The 24,261-nt window shown below is 44.0% G+C and overlaps 1 protein-coding gene across 10 annotated transcripts in view; it reads left to right on the forward strand.

Annotated features, from left to right (window-relative positions):
* Smarca2 (SWI/SNF related BAF chromatin remodeling complex subunit ATPase 2) overlaps nucleotides 1–24,261 on the forward strand; it is a 171,897-nt gene that overhangs the window by 31,060 nt on the left and 116,576 nt on the right. For all 10 annotated transcript variants that reach the window (XM_076561683.1, XM_076561663.1, XM_076561668.1 and 7 more), the window contains 5 exons: nucleotides 3,714–3,975; nucleotides 10,766–10,892; nucleotides 12,748–12,921; nucleotides 14,286–14,459; nucleotides 16,405–16,575. In XM_076561683.1, coding sequence (XP_076417798.1) covers nucleotides 3,714–3,975; nucleotides 10,766–10,892; nucleotides 12,748–12,921; nucleotides 14,286–14,459; nucleotides 16,405–16,575 — 908 coding nt within the window. The remainder of the gene's footprint in view (nucleotides 1–3,713; nucleotides 3,976–10,765; nucleotides 10,893–12,747; nucleotides 12,922–14,285; nucleotides 14,460–16,404; nucleotides 16,576–24,261) is intronic.

Here is a 24,261-nt window from a genome sequence, read left to right on the forward strand (position 1 = left end):
GTTCATACTAGAGAGAGGGCACGAGATGAGCTAAAAATTCAATTTTTGTTCAGTTTGAAGGTGTGGCGAAAGGCATTAGGTTGTCTGGTGGTGTTTGTGGCCGGAGTCCAGTGCTGCCTGTAAATCTCCTGCAGGACAGGCACAGAACCTACGAGAAGGGGCTCACATCCTGAATCTGAGTGCAGGGAGCTGCATTGAGTTTCCTGGTCTCTGTAAAAGAAAGTATTTATGCAGCCAGTCAGAGAGAGGTGAAAACAGACCCCCACAGTAAGTGACTTTCTGTTTAGCTAGGAAGTAAGTTTGCTTGGGAGTGGCCCTGATAGCAGCCGGCAGGATGCACATGACAAGTCCATTGACCTAAGGAGCGTCTGTGCTGAGTTGTAGGAAACTAGAGAAATGTTTTGAAATTTGGCCCAGAAAAGAATCCTCCACAAGCCAACTGCCAGCTAATATGGCACCCAAACTCTGGAAGTGCTTTCCTATGTCAGAGGATTTCCTTTGTGTGGCGTACAGTAGTTAAATTGGACTTTTCCCTCCTTGTCCTGGATCCACAGAGACGAAAAGTTGAGCATATAGTCAGATAACTGAATCTTTGTGACCACTCTGTGAAAGAGGTTATTATTATTATTGTCCCCATTCTGCAGATGAGGAAGCAGATGCCAGGGCTTGGTGACTTGGTCAGCTTCACACAGCCAGTGGCTGGCAGAGTTAAGACCATATTTTTATTTTGGGTAACTTCATGTTTTTTAAGAGTTATCTTATTTCATGTGTATGAGTGTTTGGCCTGTATATGTTACTTATGCACATGTGTGGTGCCTGAGGAGGTCAGAAGAGATGTCAGATCCCCTGGAACTGGAGTCACAGAGTGATGTAAGATGCCATGTGGATGTTGGGAATCGAACCTGGGTCCTCTGCAAGAGCAAGTGCTCTCTAGCCCCTCCTAGTGGCGTTAAGTTAGACGTTGGCATATGTAAGTTCATGTTGGGGTTTCTGTTTCTCAATATTAAGGATGAAGCCACCAGATTACAACGTCTTTATATTTTAGTAAGGCAGACCAGGTATATACCAGACCTGTCTTGGAGATAGGCAGACTAAAAATGGCCAGCTGACAACACCTTTCTTTGATTAAATACAGTTTTCAAAACAGTGACTTAGACTTAAATGTACCTCCAGGCCAGGCAGACTTCTGCATCCTGCCTCTGTTTCCAGGCAGTGATGCTATGGAACGGGGTTGGTGGCGGGGAGGGGGGCTGGGACATGTGTCCACTGTTGCTGTGCTCTTTGGATGTTTCAGTTTATGGGAACTTAGAAACGAGGGGAAAGACTTTAACAGTGGAATTTTAAGTAATCCTTATGATACTATTCTACCAATAACAACCAAATTTTCTTCTCATAAAAAAATTTTGTATTTTGAGAATCTTAAAAGTAGTACACTCCTCATTAGAATACTTAGACTGTTAATATAGTTAATTCTGCTTGCACAGTGGGTAAGAGCTTTTGCCACCAAGCCTGAAGGCTGAGTTTGATTCTCAGAATCCGCATGGTGGAAGGAGGGAACTGACTCCTGCAAGTTGACCTCTGACCTCCACATGTGCGCTGCTGGGATGCCTGTCCCTTCCCTCCACAAATCAGTGAATGTAATTAAAAATTAAAGATAAATGTCAGAAATCTATATCTTCTGTCGTTTGACTAGTCATACATAAAAACAGTGGAAAGGGAGAACATCTCCTAGTTTAGAGACCTCTAAAGAAAGGTATTCTAAAACTTCCCTGCCTAACTCTCTCCAGTGTTTACAACCCTGGACTTGAACGCTGAGAAATTGGTTTCTTAAATATGCATGAAAAAAGTTCCAACTAAAACATGTAATGAAGATATGTGCATTTTGTAAAAGATCTTCCCTTTGGAAAACAAAAATTAAAGAATTTAGTTGAAAAAAAACTTTATATGATGGTGCATCCTGGACATAAAAAATAAAGATCCATACATTTCACTCCAGAACTTCTTTTTAATCTATCCCCAAGAAGACCAAGACTACAAGTTAGCTTAAGAAAAAATTGTATCTAGCTCTGTATTGTTTGGGGAATTTTACCTAATTATTGGAAGGAAAAGAAAAACAGACTGTGCCAGCTGTTGGGATGGAGGTACACACACACACACATACATACATACACACACACACACACACACACACACACACACACACACACACACACACACACACGCGCGCACACGTATACTGATACTTCCCAGAGCAGTTTGTACTAATTCTTCACATTCCTCATGTCACAATGTTTGCTTATGGCTTTCTCTGGATTGTCATTTAAGTCCTTTTCTAAATGGCATTTGTCAGAAATTGAAGAAATGCATTCCGTTTTCTATAATGCATGCCTTTGTATGGTTAATTATTATGCCTCTCTGAAGTCTTAGACTGATTTTTGTGCTTAATGACTTTATTTTTTTTTCCTTAGGAAGGATATAGGAAATACTTGGATGAATGCCTATTTGTGTTTTTAGCATCTGCTGACTGAGATTCTTCGTTTTTTTTTTATTTTTTAATTTTTAATTTTTTTAAAATTTACTAACTCATCTGGTAGCTTCAGCAATTGTATTTAATTTTAAGAAAATTGAGAACTCACCTGGAGGAGAGTTGAAGCAATTCTTATTTTAGATCTATATCTAGCAGTTAATTGAAATTCCCAAAGCTTAATGCAGAAAAATAGCTGAAACTGAATTCAATAATAAAGATTTGTTTTGCTTTTTTGGGACAAGCTCTCTAATAGCCCAGGCTGGCCACCGACTCTTTATTCCCCTGCATCTACCTCTCAAGTGCTGGTTATACAGGTCTGTGCCACTACACCAAGCTTCCAAGATAGGATAAAGATTGCATCCATCATCTGAAAATAAGAGGAAATAATGGCCTTCTTTAGTATTCGCTAATTTTCACTAGGGGAAATGAGCATATTTTACCCCAAATGTTGAATAGTTTCAGAACTATTTTACTACTGTGTAATTAGAGTAAAATTTAGTTCCCGGGCTTCATTATAAGGAAGACCGAAGTAAGCTTTCAGAAGCACCAAGGGAAAAAGTGTGAGCCTCGTTGCCAGCAGACCAGTGAACTCCTTAACCTTATTCACTGGATTCCCACAGCCAGCACTGGATCCCACAGCCAGCACAGCACTGGATCTCACACCCAGCATTGCACTGGATCCCACAGCCAACACTGGATCCCACAGCCAGCACTGGATCCCACAGCCAGCACCGGCACTTGAGGCAGAGGCCTTAGTAGCAGTTTGCAAAGTGAAACTTTAGGGCCACGCCCATTGCATCTGATTGTTGTAGAACTCTCTTTTTTAAAGTTTGAGTGCACCTGTGAGTCTATAAAAACAACAACAAAAAACTCACCCCAGAATGTGGCATTAAAAACCAGCTTGTCGTTTCCTTGATTTATTACAGCTAGGAGTCATTTTTTGGATGCTTTTGACAATATTCATTAGTGCATGCCATTTCCCCGTGGGGTACACACTAGATTATGTTTTCCTTTTCACCTCTGCCCCTCATTCCTTTTCCTCTCTTGTGCCCTCCATTAGTCAGCTCTTTGGTGGTTAAGACCCTGGAGGTCTCCAGCCCTAGGGAGTGGTTGAGGGGTGGAGGAGCATGGTCAGCAGGTGTCCTTCCTTCTGTCCTGTTCTGCCCATGTCCCTCTTGTCTCACAGGCCCTGGGCAGGAGCTGCTGCTGAGTGGCCAGAGCACCCCACAGAAGCTGTCAGCCCCGGCAGCCAGCGGCCGACCCTCGCCTGCACCCCCAGCCGCTGCCCAGCCCACGGCCACAGCTGTACCCGGGCCCTCGGTGCAGCAGTCCGCTCCAGGGCAGCCATCTCCGGTCCTGCAGCTGCAACAGAAGCAGAGCCGTATCAGCCCCATCCAGAAACCGCAAGGCCTCGACCCTGTGGAGATCCTGCAGGAGCGAGAGTACAGGTACTGCTGGTGATCAAGCCAGGTCGTCACCGGGGCCCAGGGCTGACTGACGTGCCCCAGAGGGCAGTGTTCTAGTAGTACTGGACACCAGGAGGGGTGAAGAGAGACCAGAGGAGGACTCGTGCCGTGACAGTGATTTCAGAACAGTTGTAGAGAAAGTTCACATGCTGATGGGTGGGTCCTTCCACGATGCTGAGTAGGACAAACTGTGACTTCTCTCTCATTCAATCAGAAACCTTTATCCGTCCCATCCACTTGCCAGGTTCTGGGAATTCAAAGATCAAAAGCCCAGTCCAAAGTTCCTTAATTTCAGGGTGGTCCATCTCAGGCTTGAGTCATGAAATAGCTTGTCCTTGATTGTCAGTATGTTTCTGAACAACTGATGACTGAGACAGTCATGTTGAGTAGCTTGTCTGAGTCCATCCTTCAGAATACTGGTCCAGCTCATGGTACTAAAAAGCATACTGTATAGATTGATACATTGTGTTCTGTTTTAATTCACAGAAGTTGGCCCAGCTTTAGGGATAAGCCTTAGGTCTATGTCTTCAAATGGGATCCTTAGTTAAACTCTTAATCCAGACACTTGTCACCTGATTTGACACAGTTGTGTCTAAATTAGGGATTGGCAAACTTTTCCTGTAAAGGACCAGATGGAAAACATCTAATGTTTTACAGGGCCATATGTCTGAGACACAGATAGTCAGCTCTGCCCTTTTTGTGGGAAAACACCCATAGACTGTGGTGTCTTGGCTTTGTTCCAATAAAACTTTATTTAGAAAAGCAACTGTGGACAAGATTTGGCCCACAGGCTTTATTTAGCAGACCCTTTAAGCAAATGGCTAACAACCATGAAAAACGGAGTCCAGTAAGTTCTATGATGAAACAAAGCTAAGATTTCAGGTTCTGCAGCCTGCCTGGAAGCATACTCTGTGAGAAACAGCTCTGTTGTCTTCGTCAGGTTACATTACTTTCCTATGACTTAACATGTTAAAAATATTATAGTATTTTTTTCATAGAGTCAGAAAAGGTAATATATTTTGGAAACTTTCAGAAATATTGGTGTCAATTATTTTCCTCTAATTAACTTGAATTAAAAGAAAATTCATTGTTAAAAATTAGAGAATGCTAAGCAGTGTTTGTGTTCTCTTTAAGAGCACTATCTTAATCTTTATTAAAAGGCATACAGCTTATTATGAAATTAAATAAAATATAACTGATGTGGAGAGTTGTTTTGGAGACATCCCAGTAACACCAGGTATTAGATGTGGGTTGCCTTTTGGAGTGGAAATATGGCTTTATTTTCTCATTTCTGTTGCTGGTCATCAGTGGGGACATTTCTCCTGTCCTTTCTAGTTGCCATGTACACCTGAGCATCAGGGCCAGGCAGAGTCTGTTGGGGAAATACTTGTGGATCATAAAGTCAAACATAAGGACACCCAGGGCCTAAAACCTCTTCAGACGCCATATCTTCATTATATTGTTGAGTAAAGAAAGTCATAAGTAATTATTGGGGGATGGTCAGTTAGAAGAAAGAGCAGAATTGTGAGGTGACTCTGAAGTTCTACCTTGCCTAAAATCTGCTATTCGTTTGCCCTGCCCAGAAGTTGCAAAGATGCTGGGAGCTTTGTTGGCTCATGACCTTCTCTGTACCTGACCTTCTCTGTACTCTGACCTTCTCTGTACCTAGACGTTTATGTAACATCTGTTTTTTTCTCTTTTACTCAGCCACTGTGTGTGTGTGTGTGTGTGTGTCTGTGTGTGTGTGTGCGCATACATGTGCATGTGTGTGCATGTAAACTGCTTTGTGGACTTCTAAATTTTTTTTGTCATTATTTCCAGAATTTTAATTACAGGGCTTTCCTATAATCTCATTTTAGAGCCATTTTTAGAAGTGTGAGCTTAATGGATTATCTTCCAAAGTATTAAGTAATGCTTTTTTTTTAGCCTATTTCAATGCATTAAAACATTTGTAACCTATATCATCCTATAATAAATTTTTATTGCATTTATTCCCTCTATTTATTTGATTATTTATTTATTTATGGCATGTCTGTGCTACCTCACAAGTGTGGTCCTGTGGGAGTTGGCTCTTTTCCTTCCTGCTATGTGTTTTTTGGAGATTAAGACCACGGTCAGGTGCCTTTACCCCTACCTACTGAGCCATCTCACCTGCCCCATTCTCCTACATTAATAAAAATTATATCTACCGCCAAGCGGTAGTGGCTCACGCCTTTAATCCTAGCACTAGGAGGCAGAGCTAGGTGGATCTCTGTGAGTTTGAGGCTAGCCTGGGCTACCAAGTGAGTTCCAGGAAAGGCACAAAGCTACACAGAGAAACCCTGTCTCGAAGCACCAAACAGAAAGAAAGAAAAAGAAAAAATTATATCTACCAGTTTCTCTTATTGCATGCCTAGAATCTCAGCACATGGAATGTTCTAGCAGGAGAATCATGAGCTCAAGGCCAGCTTAGGGTGTATAGTGGAACTCTATCTCAAAAAAAACAACAACTAAAAATCACGTGCATTTCAGAATGTGGTTGAATAGTCATTTTCATAATACTATCATTTGATAAATGCCTTCACTTTTGTAAAGCTGAAGCTGCAAGGTTTTGGTACCTTTGGCCTGAGTGTCCCCATGGCCATGTGGAGAAGAATGCACTTGTGCTGGCAGCCGTAGAGGGGCATGCCTTATCTTGTTTAGTCATGGAACAATAGGTGGCTTCTGCCTCTATAAAGACATCATTCAATGGCAGAGATTAAGTTTATCACCAGAGGGGTTACATCAAATCTCTCCACATTCATACGGGACAGGTATTGGATTCGTTTCTCTCCTGCCGCCTGTGATGGGCTAGCCTGCTCCCTGTGATGGGCTAGCCCACTAGGCTCCCCCCTGGTCACTAGGCTCTGCCTGGCTAGTGCACCTTTGTCACCTGGCTAAAGATCTGAATAAGGTCCGAACAACAGATCTCTTTTGGGATTTCATAGGCTCTGACAGAGCAAAGTATCATGCCACAGAAATCCCTTAACATCTTCATTTCTTTGGCTCTGGTCCTTGTTTCCAGAAATGGAATGAAATTATTAGGATGTTATACTTCTTTAAGCCAGTTGGCTGCTCTTCTCAATTTGCCATAAACTCATAAAATTTTGACACACCAACCTTCTTCTTTTGGTTGCAGCTTAAGTGAGTTTCTGTCTGTGTATGCACTGGCCTCAGATCTGTACAGCCCTGGGTTTGAAAACATTTACCTCCCTTTTAGATTGTGTGCTCTCCTTTTGACTCACCTTTGTTTGTTTGTTTGTTTGGGTGTTTTTTTGAAATAGGAATTTATTCTTCTTTCTCTGGTGTCAGTTCTGCATGCTGCACTCACCCCTCACCCCTCACCCCCCAGTCCCCATCTTTGGGTACCAGTTCTTGACCCTTCTATACAGAACTTCATTTCCTTCTGTGTTCAATCAGAGAGTACTTTAGGAGCTTACACGGACATGTAAACTAGTTCTCTGTAAGCAAATATTTGCATGGAGGATGCAGTTCACACTTAGAAGAGTTTATTTGAGAAAGGCATCTGTGATATACACCAGACTTGAGTGTGGAACAGAACTGAGTGTGGAAATGGGTTTAGGAGACATGTATGTATATCTTACACCTCTCTCTCTCTCTCTCTCTCTCTCTCTCTCTCTCTCTCTCTCTCTCTCTCTCTCTCTCTCTCTGTGTGTGTGTGTGTGTGTGTGTGTGTGTGTGTGTGTGTGTGTGTTTCCTTGTCTTGTCCTCATCGCTATCACAACCCTGAAAATTCCTTCTCAAAAATTGCCTCCAGCCACTCTGCCGGAAGAGTCACCAAAGTCACACATGTTCCCATTCTCTCCTCCTCGCTCTTTAAAGTATCACTCAGCTCCTTGAAGGAACAAAATGTACCAGTGTCATTTTCTGTTCAAATAACTCTCCTACAGGAATCATAAACTTCTCCCCTGGACCCGAACAAATATCTGTTGCCTTTAATGGAACTCTTTTCCTTGCCAGAGCAGTAACCCTTCTTGATTTACTCTTCCGTCTGTATGAAAAACCTGTGTGACCTAATTCTGCTTCAATTTTCTGTGCTCGTGAGGACACTAAATGAGTCTCCTGCAGTCAGGCAGGATTACATCTTGCTGCTGTTTTGGGAAGTTTAGAATCCTGACTCTCTTTATCGGACTTCCTGCTGAATCCCATTGATGGGAAGATGAAATTGTCTGGAGAGGAGCATTATTTAAAATGAAGATTTCCATTAAGCAGGACAACAACAGAGAGAGAGTTTTCTGTGCTAGCCCTCCCCCCCCCCTACCCCCCACTCCGCACCCCGTAACCTTACCACCCACCCCATGTGTCGCATCGAGGACATATCGTTTTGCTGTAAAATCTCCTCCTCCTCTTCTCTTGAGTTTGCACTTTGTCCTTCATCCTCTCTTCCACTGAAAAAGATTCTCCTGTGTCGGGCACTCTTGGGATGCACCAACAAACCACTTCTCCTTTGGAGAAGCAGTCTTGGCAGGGAGAACCGCACCCTTGGCTCCTACCTTCTGCAGTGGCCCAGGTCCCTGAACTCCACTACCGCCAGCCCCACCCCCACCCCTCACTTCCCTCTCTGCGCTCCAGCTTCCCACTCAGTTCAGGGTGGGTCAGTCAGTCTCAGCACTGTCAGCCCAGGTGTCCTGTAGTCACTTTTATTCATCCTAGAGCCTGTCCTTTGGAAGATGGAATCCGAAGCTGCCGTTCCTTGATTTTAGTACCTAACTCACCGTGTCATCCCGAACCAAAATACTCAGGGGAGTGTAAGTTCTAGGATATTCAAATAAGAAAAGGACACATGGAGTCTAGAACCAAGGATGTAACATAATGAAATTGGGGGTGACACCATCTCCCACCACTGCAGTAGCTAAGTCTTTGATCTTGATAATAAGTGTGATCTTGATAATAAGATTACAAAGCAGAGTGGTTTTAAAGGTAAAACCTGGTTTCATTTTTCCTTTTTTTCTTTGTGTGTGTGTCTGTGTGTCTGTGTCTGTATTTTTCTCTTCATACATTCAATGTTTAGGTGTAACTTCTTTTGCCTATTTGGACATTTAGGGCCACACAGATAGATGGGAAAAACCAACTGAATAATAATCTATGTAATATAGGTTTTTATTTTGGATTCCTCCATTGTTGTCTTAGGGTTTCTATTGCTGCCACGAAACACCATGACCAAAATGCAAGTTGGGGACGAAAGGATTTATTTGGCTTACACTTCAGCATTGCTGTTCATCATTAAAGGAAGTTAGGACAGGGACTCAAAACGAGGCAGGATCCCAGAAGCAGGAGCTGATGCAGAGGCTGTGGAGGAGAGCTTCTTACTGACTTCCTTCCCCTGGCCTGCTCAGCCTGCTTTCTTCTAGAACCCAGGACTACCTGCCCAGGGATGGAACCACCCACCATGAGCTAGGCCCTCCCTCAATAATCTCTAAATGAGAAGATGCCTTACAGCTGGATCTCATGGAGGCATTTCCTCAACTGAGGTTCCTTCCTCTCTGATGACTCCAGCTTGTGTCAAGTGGACATGGAAAACCAGCCAGTACAGGTGTCAACATGTTTCTTCCGTTTTCTCATTAGTAACGTGGGGCCACAGCAGCATTTATTTACATGTGCCTCTGTGTGTGTGTGTGTGTGAGAGAGAGAATTCAAAATTGTTCTTTAAATGCAGTTAGTGCAGTGAATATTTACTGGGTTAACTCATTACTAACTTTTATTATCATTTCTTTCTTTTCAATTCTATTCTCAGTTCTGTCCCAAAACTGGGGGAGGAGTTTATTCTAAAACTGGATTTCAGTGGGGTGTATTTATAAAAGTAAGGCTTGAAACTGGTTTATATGTGTCAGAGCCATAGCAGCCAGGGGCTAGAGAGAGAGAGAGAGAGACGCCTTTTCTTCTCCAGTCTGCCTTCATTAGGAGGAAGTACTTGCAATTATATTTTCGATGGTGTCTAAAATGAGAAACCCCAGCATCCCTTTCAGGAAATGCTATTCATTGCTGCCCCTGATTTTTGCAGATGCCCAGTTTGCTAGCTTTTCTCAACCAAGCACCACACAGAGGAAGTGGCTGTGGTTGGCAGGGCTCTCTCGGAATGTCTCTAGCTGGCCGACTTCTGTGGCCCCAGCTCTTAAAACTGCACTTTGCCACTCTGCTTTGGCTACTGTAGTCACTGTTGCCTCAGAACAGAGGGAAGAACTGTGGTCTCGGCTTTGCCTTCCGTGGCAGGCTGGGAGTGGGGCAGCTAGCCAGACTGCCTATGTGTTCTCTCTGTTGAGAGCAAGCAAGGGTGTCTAATGCCCCCCTGTCCCCTCAATGTAGTATGAAGTTCCTTTCCAGGTCTTAGAGAGAAGCTACGTAGAAATTCAAGGTGTTGTGTAGTGTGAAGTGCATGTCTTCAGGAGTTCCAAGGTAGCTTTTTCTTGGTTAACATTAGAAAATCTTGTTGGGGCCCAAGTAAGATAGCTAAGCAGCCAAAGGCATCTCTGGCCTTCACTCCCAGAATGAGAACTGACCTGCACAAGCTGTCCTCTTCTGTCCACACACGTGCTGTGGCGTGTGCACTCCCCGCCCCCCAGCAAGTAAATATGTGTAAACTTTTTTTTTCTTTTAAGAAAAGAAAACCCAATTGGATGTTAGAAATTGACTGTCAGTGTGCGGAATATAGGAACCTAAACCCAAAGCTGTTGTTGATCATAGAAGACTAAGTCTTCTGCCTGTTCCCATCCCCCTCTTTCTTATTTCCATCTAGACTTCAGGCTCGCATAGCTCATAGGATACAAGAACTGGAAAGTCTGCCTGGCTCGTTGCCACCAGATTTACGAACCAAAGCCACTGTGGAACTGAAGGCGCTTCGGTTACTCAATTTCCAACGGCAGGTAATACCTTTTCCCCAGTGAATCCATGATGTAGGAAATCAATGTAATTGTTCCTAAAGTGTGATCTGTGAGCTTCCTCGAGTCAGCTCAATATTGTTGTAAAGCTAGGAACTTCGTAAAATAGCATGTCTTTAGACTGACGGCTCAGAGCTGAAAGTAATGAATATGAACTACTTATTATTCCCCCCCCCCCCCCCCCCCCCCGTATATCAGAAACATTTTTCCTCCTGTACAAGATCAGTTATTGCGTTTTGATACTGTGGATGAAAACCATGACAACAGATTGTGGAGAGCTGTGACTTGCCTTCATGGCTCCCAGGAAAACCAAGGAGGCGGTAGATAGATAGATAGATAACGTTCCTGGTAAACCCAAATGTGCAAAGCAATCCATGACCCCAGAAACAGAAATCACGATTGTCTCGTTCCTAATCACTAGCCCATGCTTGTAGAAACACACAAAAAAACCAATGTCATGTCCCTTAATTATTCATCAAAACCTAACTCAGGGGCACTTGGTCACATCAGACTCACTCACACATTGACTAATTAGTGAGTTACTGTCTCCCAGAACTCGCTGTTGAGCTCTGGTATAATGGTCTATTTTCTGACTTCTGAATTGGTAGGCATGGAGTGGAATGCAGCAGAACTGATTTTCCCTTGGCTGAGTTTTGTCAAAGTGTGCTGGTCCCCGTCCACAGATTGCCTGTCTAAACCAAAGGGGACCAGGAGCACCTTCTGTCAGTCACATGGGTCGTGCTAACGTGCCGGGGCGTGCAGAGTGGATTGTTAATGAGTAAGCACAGTCTGGAAGTGTTGAATTTGGCTGTTGGAAGATCTGACCAAAATCACAAGGCCCCTGCCTATGAACTCAAGTACACATTTCACTTCCGGGGTGGCATGTGATGGAAGGGCATCTGGTACCTGGGTGCTGCTTGGCTAGGGTTTCAGAGAGCAGATTTCAGGTTAAATTTAAAAAGAAGAAGAAACAGAATGGTTCCATTACATCTTAGTTAAAGGGAACTTTATCATAGGAATGGATAAAGCGTTTGACACGGATTTGTCAAATGTATATTAGAGGTATGTGTTCTCAAGTATGAGATGTGATTCTGTCCTGGAGTCCTGCTGCTCCCTACTTCTTGTTCGATATTACTGGAAAATCTATTATCTATGAAGTTTCCTGTGTCAATGGGATGGGACTGATGCCAGTTTCAGGTTCATTTGAATGATTATTATAAGGTGAACCCCCAAGTTTCCACTGCCTACTTCCAAATAATATGCAATACAGTTACATTGTTTATGATGAGAAGCTAAAACAAGTCCATGATGTAACATAAGATTTAAATGCTAAAGAACATTATTACCAGAGAGGGAGGAAACCCAGACTGGTATTTCCCATCATTTATTTGAAGTTATGAATTTATATCGTTGGAGTTACTGCTGTTACTTGGAACATAGATAGACAGTAACTCTCTTGTTCTTGTAGATGAATAAAAGAATGATATTATGACAGTTAAAAAAAATTAAAAGGCTTATTGACTAAGTAACATCATTATGATAATTAAATGAAATGAGTAACTTTATTTCAAGCCCAGCACAGCATCCTCATTTTTTTTCCTGTTACAGTACTAAAATTGTTTTTGATGTGAATTACAAGGGAAAAAGAGTTATACCATCTTTAAAATTACCATTTCAATGTGCACAGTTTCAGCTCTTATTTTTAGTAATAGCCAGCCAGCTACAATGGGATTGAGAAAAGTGCGTTGAGTCCCCTTTCTGTTCCATTGGGTTGAGGTCAGGGCCCAGGACCTGGCTTCTGCTGGTGTCAGGGATCCGCTAACTGCTCTTCTCCTGATAGCTGAGACAGGAGGTGGTGGCCTGCATGCGGAGGGATACCACCCTGGAGACGGCCCTCAATTCCAAAGCTTACAAGCGGAGCAAGCGCCAGACCCTGCGAGAGGCGCGCATGACCGAGAAACTGGAGAAGCAGCAGAAGATAGAGCAGGAGAGGAAGCGTCGGCAGAAGCACCAGGTCCTTAGACCTTTGCATACCCTTCCTGGTCAGAGGTGCCCCATGCGGTCAGTGGTCGGGGCCTCCATGTTTTCCAGGTTGGAGTGGGGGGCGGGCTGTCATCGAACAGAAAGGTAACCTGGAGTTTCTATAGTACAGAGACATCATTTCAGAGATGGGAGAGTGCCCTGCTTGGCTTTGAGTTGCTGTGATAAAGGCTGACCAAACAGCGTGGGGGGGAGGAAAGGGTTTATTTGATTTGCAGGTTAACAGTCCATCATTAAGGGAAGCCCAGGAAGGAACTCAAGGCAGGAACTGAAGCCGAGACTGTGGAGGAACACTTCTCACTGACCCTCTCTCCCCTCCTTTTCCCTCCCTCTCCCTGCATATGTGGTTGTGTGCCCTGTGCTTGCTTGATGCTCACAGAGGCCAGAAGGTGGCGGCTTTGGATTCCCCTGGAACTAGAGTTACAGGTGGTTTTGAGAGACAATGTGGTGGGTGCTGGGAATTGAACCCATACCTTCTATAAGGTGAACAAGTGCTCTTAATTGCTGAGCCATCTTCCTAGCCCCCAGGGGAAGTTATTTTTCCTATAGTATTCTAGGCTCTTTGAAGGGCCCAGCTGGAGGATTCACGGGGGCAGATCTTAAAAAACGTTCCTTTCTAGAGGGTTGGAAACACTGATGTAGGATTTGGTTTTTGTCTCATGATTGTTTTATCGTGCTTAATCTAGTGCCTAACTTAGTTTCCTTTTGCAAAAAGAAAAAGAAAAAAAAATGAAAGATTTTAGTGTAAGTAGGGTACATATTTCCCCTCCTTCCGAAAAGTGAATTAGGATTACATATGGCAGTTTCAGCTTTGTATAAACTTATTTTGCATCACAGTTCTAAATTTAAGTTGGAACAGAAGAAATGTGGTTTTCACTGGAAATGCCCAGAACCCTCATGTTTATTTCAGGGTGACAGAACAATGCGCTGTAAACTTTTTCATTGAGGTTTTATAGGTCAGCCTTTGTCCTTGCTCTTTCCATTGCTGGTGACCGCACCCTGGAGGTGAGGGCGGCATCTCTTCCCTAGGCTTACAGCATACAGATAACGGAAGTCTTTCTTCCCACTAGCCCATAGCCCAGTTAGTCTTTGCCTTTCCCCGTTTTGGGATGTCCACACCATGGAGTGAAGGTGTCCACTCTTGCCTAGGTTCACAATCACACTAGCCCGGAGCCCGTGACCTGTACGGCCGAGGCTCCAGGGAGGGCCCCCACCATCAACAGACTGCAGTCTTTGAGTGATGTCTGTGCACACTGCGGCGTCTTTGGGTATGCCGATGCTTCACTGGGAAGTGTACCTACCCAAAGCCTCCCTCTCTCCCTCTCGTGAATCCTGTAGGAATACCTGAACAGTATTTTGCAACATGCAAAAGATTTTAAGGAATATCATCGGTCTGTGGCTGGGAAGATCCAGAAGCTGTCCAAAGCAGTGGCGACTTGGCACGCTAACACCGAAAGGGAGCAAAAGAAGGAGACGGAGCGGATTGAGAAGGAGAGGATGCGGAGGCTGATGGTAAGGGCCCCACGTGAGACTGGGAAGACACTCTGCTTGCATCTTCCCGCACTGAGAACGTGACACGAGGCATCAAGAGAAGAAAGGGAAGCTACTCGTGTCTCTCTCTCTCTCTCTCTCTCTCTCTCTCTCTCTCTCTCTCTCTCTCTCACACACACACACACACACACACACACACACACACACACACACACACACAGACAAAGCATTCATATGTGTCTGAACTTCTGGAGGTAGAGTGAGAACTTTGTTTTTTGTTTGATAATCCAGGGTTGCATTTGAGGAGCCATAGTAGTTTTGTGCCCTAGGGTGTACCATCATCATCCACTTATGTAGCTTCTCAAGAGAGGCGAGTGCAGTGTTTTGCAGGAGTTTGGTAATCACATCTAGAATGGCAAATGCAGTCCTTTTAAACATGATATTTTTTAGATGAATGACTAAGAGTGTTTTGAATGAATAGTTTACAAGGTTATGTCTTTGAATAGAAGATTCATACTCATTCACTTCCCTCCCCCCACTTGGTATTCATAATTTTACTAATTATATAAACTTACTAAATTATTCTCAAACTTAAAAACTGACTTGTAAGTTAACTTCAAAGTTTTTCTGTGGCAGCTCTGTTGTCTCAAAAGTTGTTTTGCATCTTTACCTCTGCAGTTAGTTTTGAGTAGATATACAGACACAGGCAGGTTTGTGTCATTGGCGTGAGTGTTGGGTTTCACTGACCACTTGTGTCTGGAATTGGGCAAAGCATACCATGGAATTTAGAAAAGTAACTAAACTGCACAGGTAATAAGAGACCCAAAGCTCTGTGTGGGACAGAATCCCTGAGTGGGTCAGAATACACCTCACCTCATAAACACAGTTCTGGAAGTTCTTAAGACACTGTCTTCCTTGCTGGGGTCCCGGTTGGGGTTTTATATATCTCACCACCTTCCGACCCTTTCCCCGTCTCTGGGATGGAGAATACTGTCAAGAGTCTCTGCTCTAGTTATTGAGACCATTGTGTAGTAAACGGAGCAGTCAACAGACAAATTTGTCTGATTCAACCGAAGGAAAACTGTATTAGAACTCCAGCAACAGATTGGTTTGACACCAATGATTAAGCATTTGCAAATCATTAATTTTTGCAATTAAATGATGGAATATACAGATAATAGAGAAACTGAAGTTTTTTTTAATCACTCTTTCTTCAAGTGAGATCAACCATAGCCAAAAGCAATTAGAGTTATAATAGCATTGGAGTTCATGCTCATTCATGGGGCAGACAGCAGCTAGTCTGAGTGATAAAGCTGCTGTCGCCCCGGCACGTGCTGGAGTGACATCCTACAGCTGAGTCCCTGAGCTCTTCTGGGGTAGAGCCACCTCTTAGAGAATGTACGGTGTTCCCCTTTTGTTCAGGCATCATAGGAAAGTATTTTGGAATGTTCTATCGTGGGGACATCTAAAAGAGACTTCTCTCTAAATGGCTCAGAGGACATCAGGCGTTTTCTTCCACTTGATCTTATCACGTTACTGGATGGGAAGTAGAAGTGGAGATTATGGGGTTTGTGTTATTGCTCAGTAGAACCAGATTTCAGGAGCTAAATGACTTCTCTCCAGTCACCTAGGCTTGTAACTTAGAGCATCAGATTTTTTGCATTCATTTTGAGCGGCTCAGGAACCACAGAAGGGGGAAGAGAGCTGACTTAGAGTGCTTGGTCATATCCCACCCACAGTGGGGCTTTGTGCAATGATTTTGCTACAGCCTTTGGAGTCCTGGGCCCAAGGTGGTGCACGTTTCTAAGTTTGCCAGTGTGCAGACTCCGCTGCTGGCTTGTGCAGCGTGGCTCCTCCTGTGGGCCCCAGGCACCACCGCATTCAGGTTGTGAGCCGTCAGAGGGGTGCGAAGTGGACCTGTGAGTGTCCGTCCGTCATGTGTCATCCTTCTCCCCTTCCTGAACAGGCTGAAGACGAAGAGGGCTACAGGAAACTCATTGACCAAAAGAAAGACAGACGCTTGGCTTACCTTCTGCAGCAGACTGATGAGTATGTGGCCAATCTGACCAACCTGGTTTGGGAGCACAAGCAGGCCCAGGCAGCCAAAGAGAAGAAGAAGAGGAGGAGGAGGAAGAAGGTGCGCTCTTTTTCCTGACAGCTTTAGCCTGTGATGTATGTCCAAAGACTGGTTTTAGATGAGCATTACTCTCTGTTAACCTTATGGGAGGTTTAGATTACTGACTTGCAGCAGTGGCATTGATTAGTATGGTGTAAAATTGGATGATGTCTTAGAGACCAGGGTATAAAAAGATGATTGCAGTGGCACAGTTCACAGTCTGTATTCCTACTGTTTAATACAGTGTAATATTTCAGTATACACAATCATTAGGAGACAAAAGAATATAGACACAAATGAACATTGGGTAGGTTTAATGCCAGTGTGGCAGGGATTTCTGAGTGGAGAATTAAGAAGGAAAAAATGCAGTGTAGAAGACAGTAGCAAGCCAAAGGAAGACATGAGAAGTCTTTGGGATGCCCTGGACACACACATTTCAGTCTGTTTGGACAGATGAAAACGATGGACGTTTTAATTCAGTTCTGGTGTCACAGTAAGGTAAGTCTATTGACATAAAGTTTTACTAGTTAGAAATAGAAGGACAATCTCATGTCAAATACAGCCTAACTGACACAGGAACTGAAGGACAATGCTTAGTACTCTGCTCTGCAGATAATTGCACCTCAATTCAGGAAGTTGCTGAGTGTGGCCCAGAAAAATCTAGATCTTCTTGGAGGTTGAAGTGTCCAGTCAGCATCCCACAGACAGAGGGCTCAGCATCCTAAAAGAAAAATATGTCCTCTGTATTGAAAATGTGCAGACACTTCCTTGACACTGTGTCCCAAACAGCCTTACCTGGCATTTGGGTTGCACAGGTACCATGTGTCGTCACGAGATGATTAGAGTATGCAGGAGGATGCAGACAAGTGACATGGGAGCACTGTGATTTGCCCAAGAACCTTGTGCATGTTCGGATTTTGGTTTCCACAGACTTTGGTCTCCTGGAACCATTGCCTGGTGGATACTGAGGCACAGACAGCTGCATTTTGTTTTCATAGTAACTTCTGATTAGGCCAGGTACACACATCAACAGAAAATGTTCATTAGAACTCTGAAAATGGAGGGTTAGTCACATTTAATCATTTACTCTCTACACTGAATAATTGAACAGAATGTTTTTCAAAAAAAATAATTAATTTCATGGCTCCTGAATTCTCATACCTGTTTCATAATTAAGGAGGAGGAATAAATGATTGAGAAGGCGCCTTCTCGTACCTGATTGTCTTCGTCTCCGATAGCTCACCTTATTGTGTAGACGAGGTGAAGAGGGATGGCTTGGTGCTTGGATTTAGACATTTTATCGCTGAGGAGTACCTCATTTTCTTGTTAGTGTAGCCTTATAGAACTTCCAGAGCCAGTAGAAGGGCACAGAGGCACACAGATACAGTGCTGGACTAGTCTGCAAGCCGACCCCCTTCAAGGCCAGCTCCGGTTTTCCCTGTTCTGCAGAGGTTGCCACTGTTAATGTTTGTCGTGTTCAAGCTCTTTATATTTCCTTGTGATTAAAAGCTAATGGCCCAGATTTGAGCTTCTAGTTTATAATTAATAGATTACTGCTGTGGAATTAGATAGTCACATCACCACAGGCAAAGAAAGAAATGATTGAGTGTTGACAATTATGCCTATATTTTTACATTGTTTTGTGCAGAGCGGGGATCTGTTGCAGTTTTTCTCATGGTTCTGCTTATTCTATCAGAACTGTAGATCGGTGGGTGTGCTCCTTGCAAATAGTCCTTCTTTCTAGCTTATGCTTTCATTTACCAGCACTTAGAGAAGAGCCTAGGGGGTATGCTAGAGAAAAAAAGATGTGATACAGCCATTAATTAATCATGTACCCAAAATTAATATCTTTACCTGTGAGGATGTGGAAAACTGGAAGTCAAATTGGAGGTAAGGCCTGATTACCTGGCAAAGAAATAAGATACCCAGGCAACAGCTGTCCACTGGGAGCCCTGAGCACCTCCTGATGATTGCCCACTTGACCAATGTGAAGAATGTTTGTTCATTCCAGCCACCTTCTTGGATGCTTTCAGGATGGCCAGCACCTGTACACCCTTGCCTTTAGCAAAACTGAGGAGGAGGCAGGGCTCTGTTTGCCTTCCTGGGCTCTCTCTCCAGGGAAAGTGGGATGAATAAGGGGGAAAGAAAGGGAGGAAGAGGAGGGGAAGGATGGAAAGAAACAGGCTCTTCCTAGTCCTTCCCGGACTCTGTTTCCTTCACTGGAAAGCTTTAAGACTACTCAGAGTCAAGTAGACAGTTCCAGATGTTTCCTTATTAGATGACAAAGGAAGGGGATGCTTTTAAAAGCTGATTATTTGACCCTTAGTGCTAGCTGTAGTTCTCTCCTGGACAGAGTGGGAAATTGAGAGTCTCCTGTTCCAGCTTTTTTTTTTTTTTTTTTTTTGGTTTTTTGAGACAGGGTTTCTCTGTGTAGCTTTGCGCCTTTCCTGGAGCTCACTTGGTAGCCCAGGCTGGCCTCGAACTCACAGAGATCCGCCTGGCTCTGCCTCCCGAGTACTGGGATTAAAGGCGTGCGCCACCAACGCCCGGCCTGTTCCAGCTTCTTTAGCTGTCGTCTGTACCACTGTAAGCTGCAGACTGTGCCCCGCAGCATCTCCCCACTGTAAACTGCAGACTGTGCCCCCCAGCATCTCCCCATTGTAAGCTGCAGGCTGTGCCCCTCCCCCAGCATCTCCCCACTGTAAGCTAAAGGCTGTGTCCCTCCCCTCAGCATCTCCCCACTGTAAGCTGAAGGCTGTGCCCACCCCCCAAGTATCTCCCCGAAGCTTTAGATAATATGCTGTCCCTGTTTACATCTTGAAAATTCAACAAGGCATCAATGCACTTTTGATTTGGAGAAAAGCTGCATTACTCAGTGAAATAATAGCCCAGAGCTGGTGGCAGTAAAGATGCAGGCAACTAAGGTCCCTGAGACTGAAGAGGCCCCCGGCATGGCTGGCCTTGAAGTTTGATTGGATAAGGATTACTTTCAACTTTCTGTGTTTAACTAGTATGTAGTTGGTTTTTAATGTTTTCTTTCTATTTTAATCGCCACATAGCAGAACCTTTGCTGTTCTTGGAGAATTTGTTGATTAGTGTTGCTCATGAACAATAGGGTTGGCTTCCTCTAGCGTGTCTTGACCTTGTTAATTCAGTCCTCTTCCCCCTTTGGCGCATTTCTATGCAGCGTACGTTTATAAATTACTTAGAATCGTCTCATTCTCAGCCTTGTCTTTCTTTATTGGCCTTGAAATGGAAGAGGGAGAAAGTCAATTCTATGTCTGTACTTAAAGGTCAGAGGAGAAATACATTTTAAAAATTGAGCTAGTGTGTTATGTGAAAGCAAGCTCTGTGTTTCGGGGTGAATGCTGCTGTGAGCATTCACCCCGACCTTGAGGACTCTGCTTCACCACGGTGTTCTGACATATCCACAGGTGGCTACGAGGAAGAAAGGAAAAAGGAAAAAAGGGTGGGGCTAGATAAAACCACCAAGCGTGTGCAAACCTGGTTGCGCATGGGACCACCCTGCATATCCCGCCAGCATGCAGCCTTGAAAATTCCGAGCTACCTAAGAAAATGTGTGTATACTGATTAGCTCTTAGTCCCTTGCAGGGTAATATTAAAAGGTGTGTTAGAGAGCGCTCTGTTATCCAGCAGAAGGGTGGTTCTAGTTTAATTTCTGTTGCTGTGATCAACACCATGACCAAAAGCTGCTTAGGAAAGGGAAAAGTTATTTCAGCTGGCACATCCAGGTGACACCCCACCGCTGAGGGAAATCAAGGCAGAAACTCAAAGCAAGAACCTGGAGAGGCAGACCGAGGAAGGCTGCTTGCTGACTCACTCCTGCTCACTGGCTGGTGCTCGGCTAGCTTTCTTAGACAGACAGCCCAGTCCCACCATGCTACCACCTGTCCTGAGCTGGACCTTCCCACATCCATCAAGAAAGTCTTTCACAGATGTGGCCACAAACTGAGCTGGACCAGTCCCTCAGTCAAGACTCCCTTTTCCCAGCTGAGACTAAGTTGTGCCAAGTAGACAATAAAAGCTAAGCAGGACAAGGGGATAGAAATACTTTTCACCCCCCAGCTCTGTTGTGAGGCTTATGTAGCAATGTTATCTAAGGCATTTGGGGCACTTGCTGGCGCACAGTAATGCTCAGCAAATATTGGTTGCTACATCAAGCAATTTTGTGACGATTGGGTGGATGGTGTTGAAATACACTTGCTTTTTCCCTATGTTTGTTTGTTTGTTTGTTTGGGTTTTGAAAGTCAAGTCCTGGTCGGGGCACTTGTCTCCAACCAAGCCTGAACACTGACCTGATACATGGTAGAAGGACAGAACTGATTTCTGCATTGTCCTCTGGACTCCATGTGTGTTCTGTGGCACATGGACACATGGACACACACACACACACACACACACACACACACACACTTGACTTTTTTTTAATATAATAAAAAAATAAAGACTATTTTTACCTGCGTTTAGACTGCATATTTTATGATAAATTGCTCATTTATTTTTCTGTTTATTTATTTATTTATTTATTTTTGAGCTAAGGACCGAGTCCAACAACAAGGTCACATGTAGCCCAGGCTGGCCTTGAACTTGTTATATAACCAAGGATGACCTTGACCTCTACTGCCTAAGTGCTAGGATTGTTGTCAGGGACCAGCATGGCTAGCTAGTTCTTTTTTTCTAATTGCAGATTGGTTGTATATAAGTAAAAGATGTCTTTTAGGACAGTGACAGATACTTTGGATGCTGGGGCCTGTAGAAAGGGTGTGAGGATTGATTATTTTGGCAGACCCTGCTTGCCACAAGGCTTACCAGCAGCTCCTAAGGAGGGGACTTTCTGATTTGCATGGCCTCTGCCTTAGCGTGCTTTCTGGTGATAACAAAGTGTTTCTCCTAGTGTTTTAGGTGCAGTTTTTGCATAAGCTGTTGCTGGGAGCTCTTACCAGAGTTACCCCACTGATTGCTTAGTTCACCTGTCTTGGTTCAGCATCTAGAACTATTTGCCACCTAGGAAAAATTAAATATAAAGTTCTCCCTTCAACCTCTTCAATGAGGTGTAGACTATTGGAAATAACATCCTTGTTATATGTTTTTGATGTGTCTTGAAAACCCATGATATTAATGGACATGTGCTACACCACTGCCAGGTTGTTGGCGGAGTTTTCTGCCTCGCCAGTCAGCTCTATTCCACCAGCCAGCTCCCAAATAACCACACAGAGACTTATTACTAATCATAAATGCTCGGCTTATAGCTTAGGCTTGTTACTAACCAGCTCTTACAACTTAAAGTAACCCATATTTCTTATCTAAGTTCTATCACATGGCTCATGGATGTTACCTTATTGTCTACATGTCCTGCTTCCTCTGCATCTGGCTGGTGACTCCTGAGACTAGGCCCTTCTTCCCGGTAATCTCCTAGTCTGACTATCCTGCCCAATCTTCCTGCCCAGCTATGGGCTAGTCAGCTCTTTATTAACCCATGAGAGTAATACATATTTACAGTGTACAAGGATTGTTCCACAGCACCAGGTAGTGCTTTCATCATGGGTTTGCCTTAGTTTGTTTTATTGTGTACTAACATACAGAATGTCAGATTTCCAGTGTAGTGTTTCCTCATACAAAGTTTGGTTTTGTGTTCTCCTGGCCCCTGCTGTTCCCCATCATCCTTCTCTTCCTTGTACCTTCCCACTCATTGTTGAGCTTCCGTTCTGTTCTTAGGGGACTTAGGCTCCTTCGCACTTTGTATCCTGTCCTCAGTGCTCTTTCAATTGGTTGAAGTTTCATAGCCTAGACCAACTCTCACACCCCATATTTACGTTATCTTCTTTTTTTATGTTAGAGGGTAGGATTCCAGGATGAGAGAAAACGTGGTAAATTTCATCTTTCTGAGTGACCTCAATATTGTCAAGTTTCGAAGTCCTTTTATTCTTCTCTTCCCCGTACCCACCTCCCACCCACTTTTATTAGTACCGCCAAAGGCTCTTACACAAGAAGGGGAGAGTCTTCTTGACATGGTACATTATTCAATACAGTGATTGGAAGTATGGTTTTTAACCTTTTTAGATATTAAACACAGCCATCCGAGCCCACTGGGATGATTGTCAGTGAAACAAAATAATAATGTCGTTGAGGCATTTGCTCCAAATTCAAGTTACTCCCCGCCTTTTCTGATTATCTTATCTCTACTGTTTGCCCAGAGATTCCTTCCAAGGCTCCATAGGTAGATGCAAACTGCTTAGTCAGCACTGCGTGTGTGTTGGGTGTGTGTGTGTGTGTGGGGGGGTGCCTGTGTGTGTGGTGTGAGGACTGTATGGTGAGCTGTGAGCATGCTGCCAACGCGATTAGATTCATTTGATCAGTTCAGTGTCCAAAATGGGTGAAACCAGTTTGAATCAAAGTCCTGTTTAACTGGCTTGACCAGTTACCTGAGTCAAATGTTCACATTGGCTTCTCTGTATGACACTACTCAGGCAATGTGCAAATGCCTGCTAATTTGATATTCCTGGGCATTTTTTATTGCCTGAGCACCTGTCCCGGTGCTCAGAGGCCCACTTAGATGACAGTAAAAATAAACCAAGTGGCTCCTGAAAGCTTCATTTCCAGAAAAGCGGAATGAGCCCTTAAGGTGCCCTCACATTTGGACGCTACTCCAGCACACGGTGGCAGTACCTGCTGGGGGAGAAAATGGGTTATTTCATAATATAGGCTGTAAAACATTTGACATAAAACTGTTTCCTTACAAAACGAGGCCGTTTGCAGCCTCTGTGTCGTAATCTAAACAGACTGCCCTGCTGAAGTCTGTCTTCTGGAGTTCAGCTGACAGGAATTTTCCCGTTTCCGGATGCCCTTCCTCCCCTAGCCCCACTCTTCGTTTTATATGCCTCCTGAGTGCAAGGTGCATCCTCTGCTGTGTGTGCGGACATTCTAAAGTGGAGAACGTAGATTGACATTGGCCTTTGAAATGGTGAACCCAAATCCGTTTGAGTTTTAGTAGTTTTTAGTAGTGAGTAATCTTTAGTTGGGAGTAATTTGTATTACACATATCCCCTGACATGAGTAGGTTAATTATGCTTCCATCCCCACACAAGCATAATTAGTTTGCAATGTTTTGTTAGAAGAAGCCGGTACGGGGTTCCTTCGGTCTTGATTAATGAATGGACTGAGTGTTTTAGTTTGGTTTGTTTGTTTGTTTGTTTTGGGGGGAGGGGGTGTTTTGAGACAGGGTTTCCCTATGTAGCCTTGGCTGTCCTGGAACTCACTCTATAGACCAGACTGCTCTCAAACTTACCAAGATCCACCTGCCTTCGCTGGGATTAAAGGCGTGCACCATGCCACCACTGCCTGGCTAGTTTGTTTTTGTTTGTTTGTTTGTTTAAATCAATGAGGTTGAGTGTAGGCAACAGCCAGCAGTACTAGAGTATGTGTTTGTGATTCCATGACACAGCCGACTGCATGAGAAGATGTCTCAGGCACTGGGAAGACTCATTTCTGCCATATCTGCACCGAGTTGTCTCACCTGGGGCCCAGAGACATCCAAAATCACAGTCTCTTGTGTATAGAGTGAGAAGGGGAAGGAATTTTGGTGTTGTTTTCTGTGTTGACATTAACACATGAGTTTGGTGTGAGAATGTGGATTTCTGAAAGTGCACCAACTAGACATCAGAAGCCCAGCCATGAGGAGAGGGCCTG

This window comes from Peromyscus maniculatus, chromosome 1, assembly GCF_049852395.1.
Source record: "Peromyscus maniculatus bairdii isolate BWxNUB_F1_BW_parent chromosome 1, HU_Pman_BW_mat_3.1, whole genome shotgun sequence".
NCBI classification, from domain to species: domain Eukaryota; kingdom Metazoa; phylum Chordata; class Mammalia; order Rodentia; family Cricetidae; genus Peromyscus; species Peromyscus maniculatus.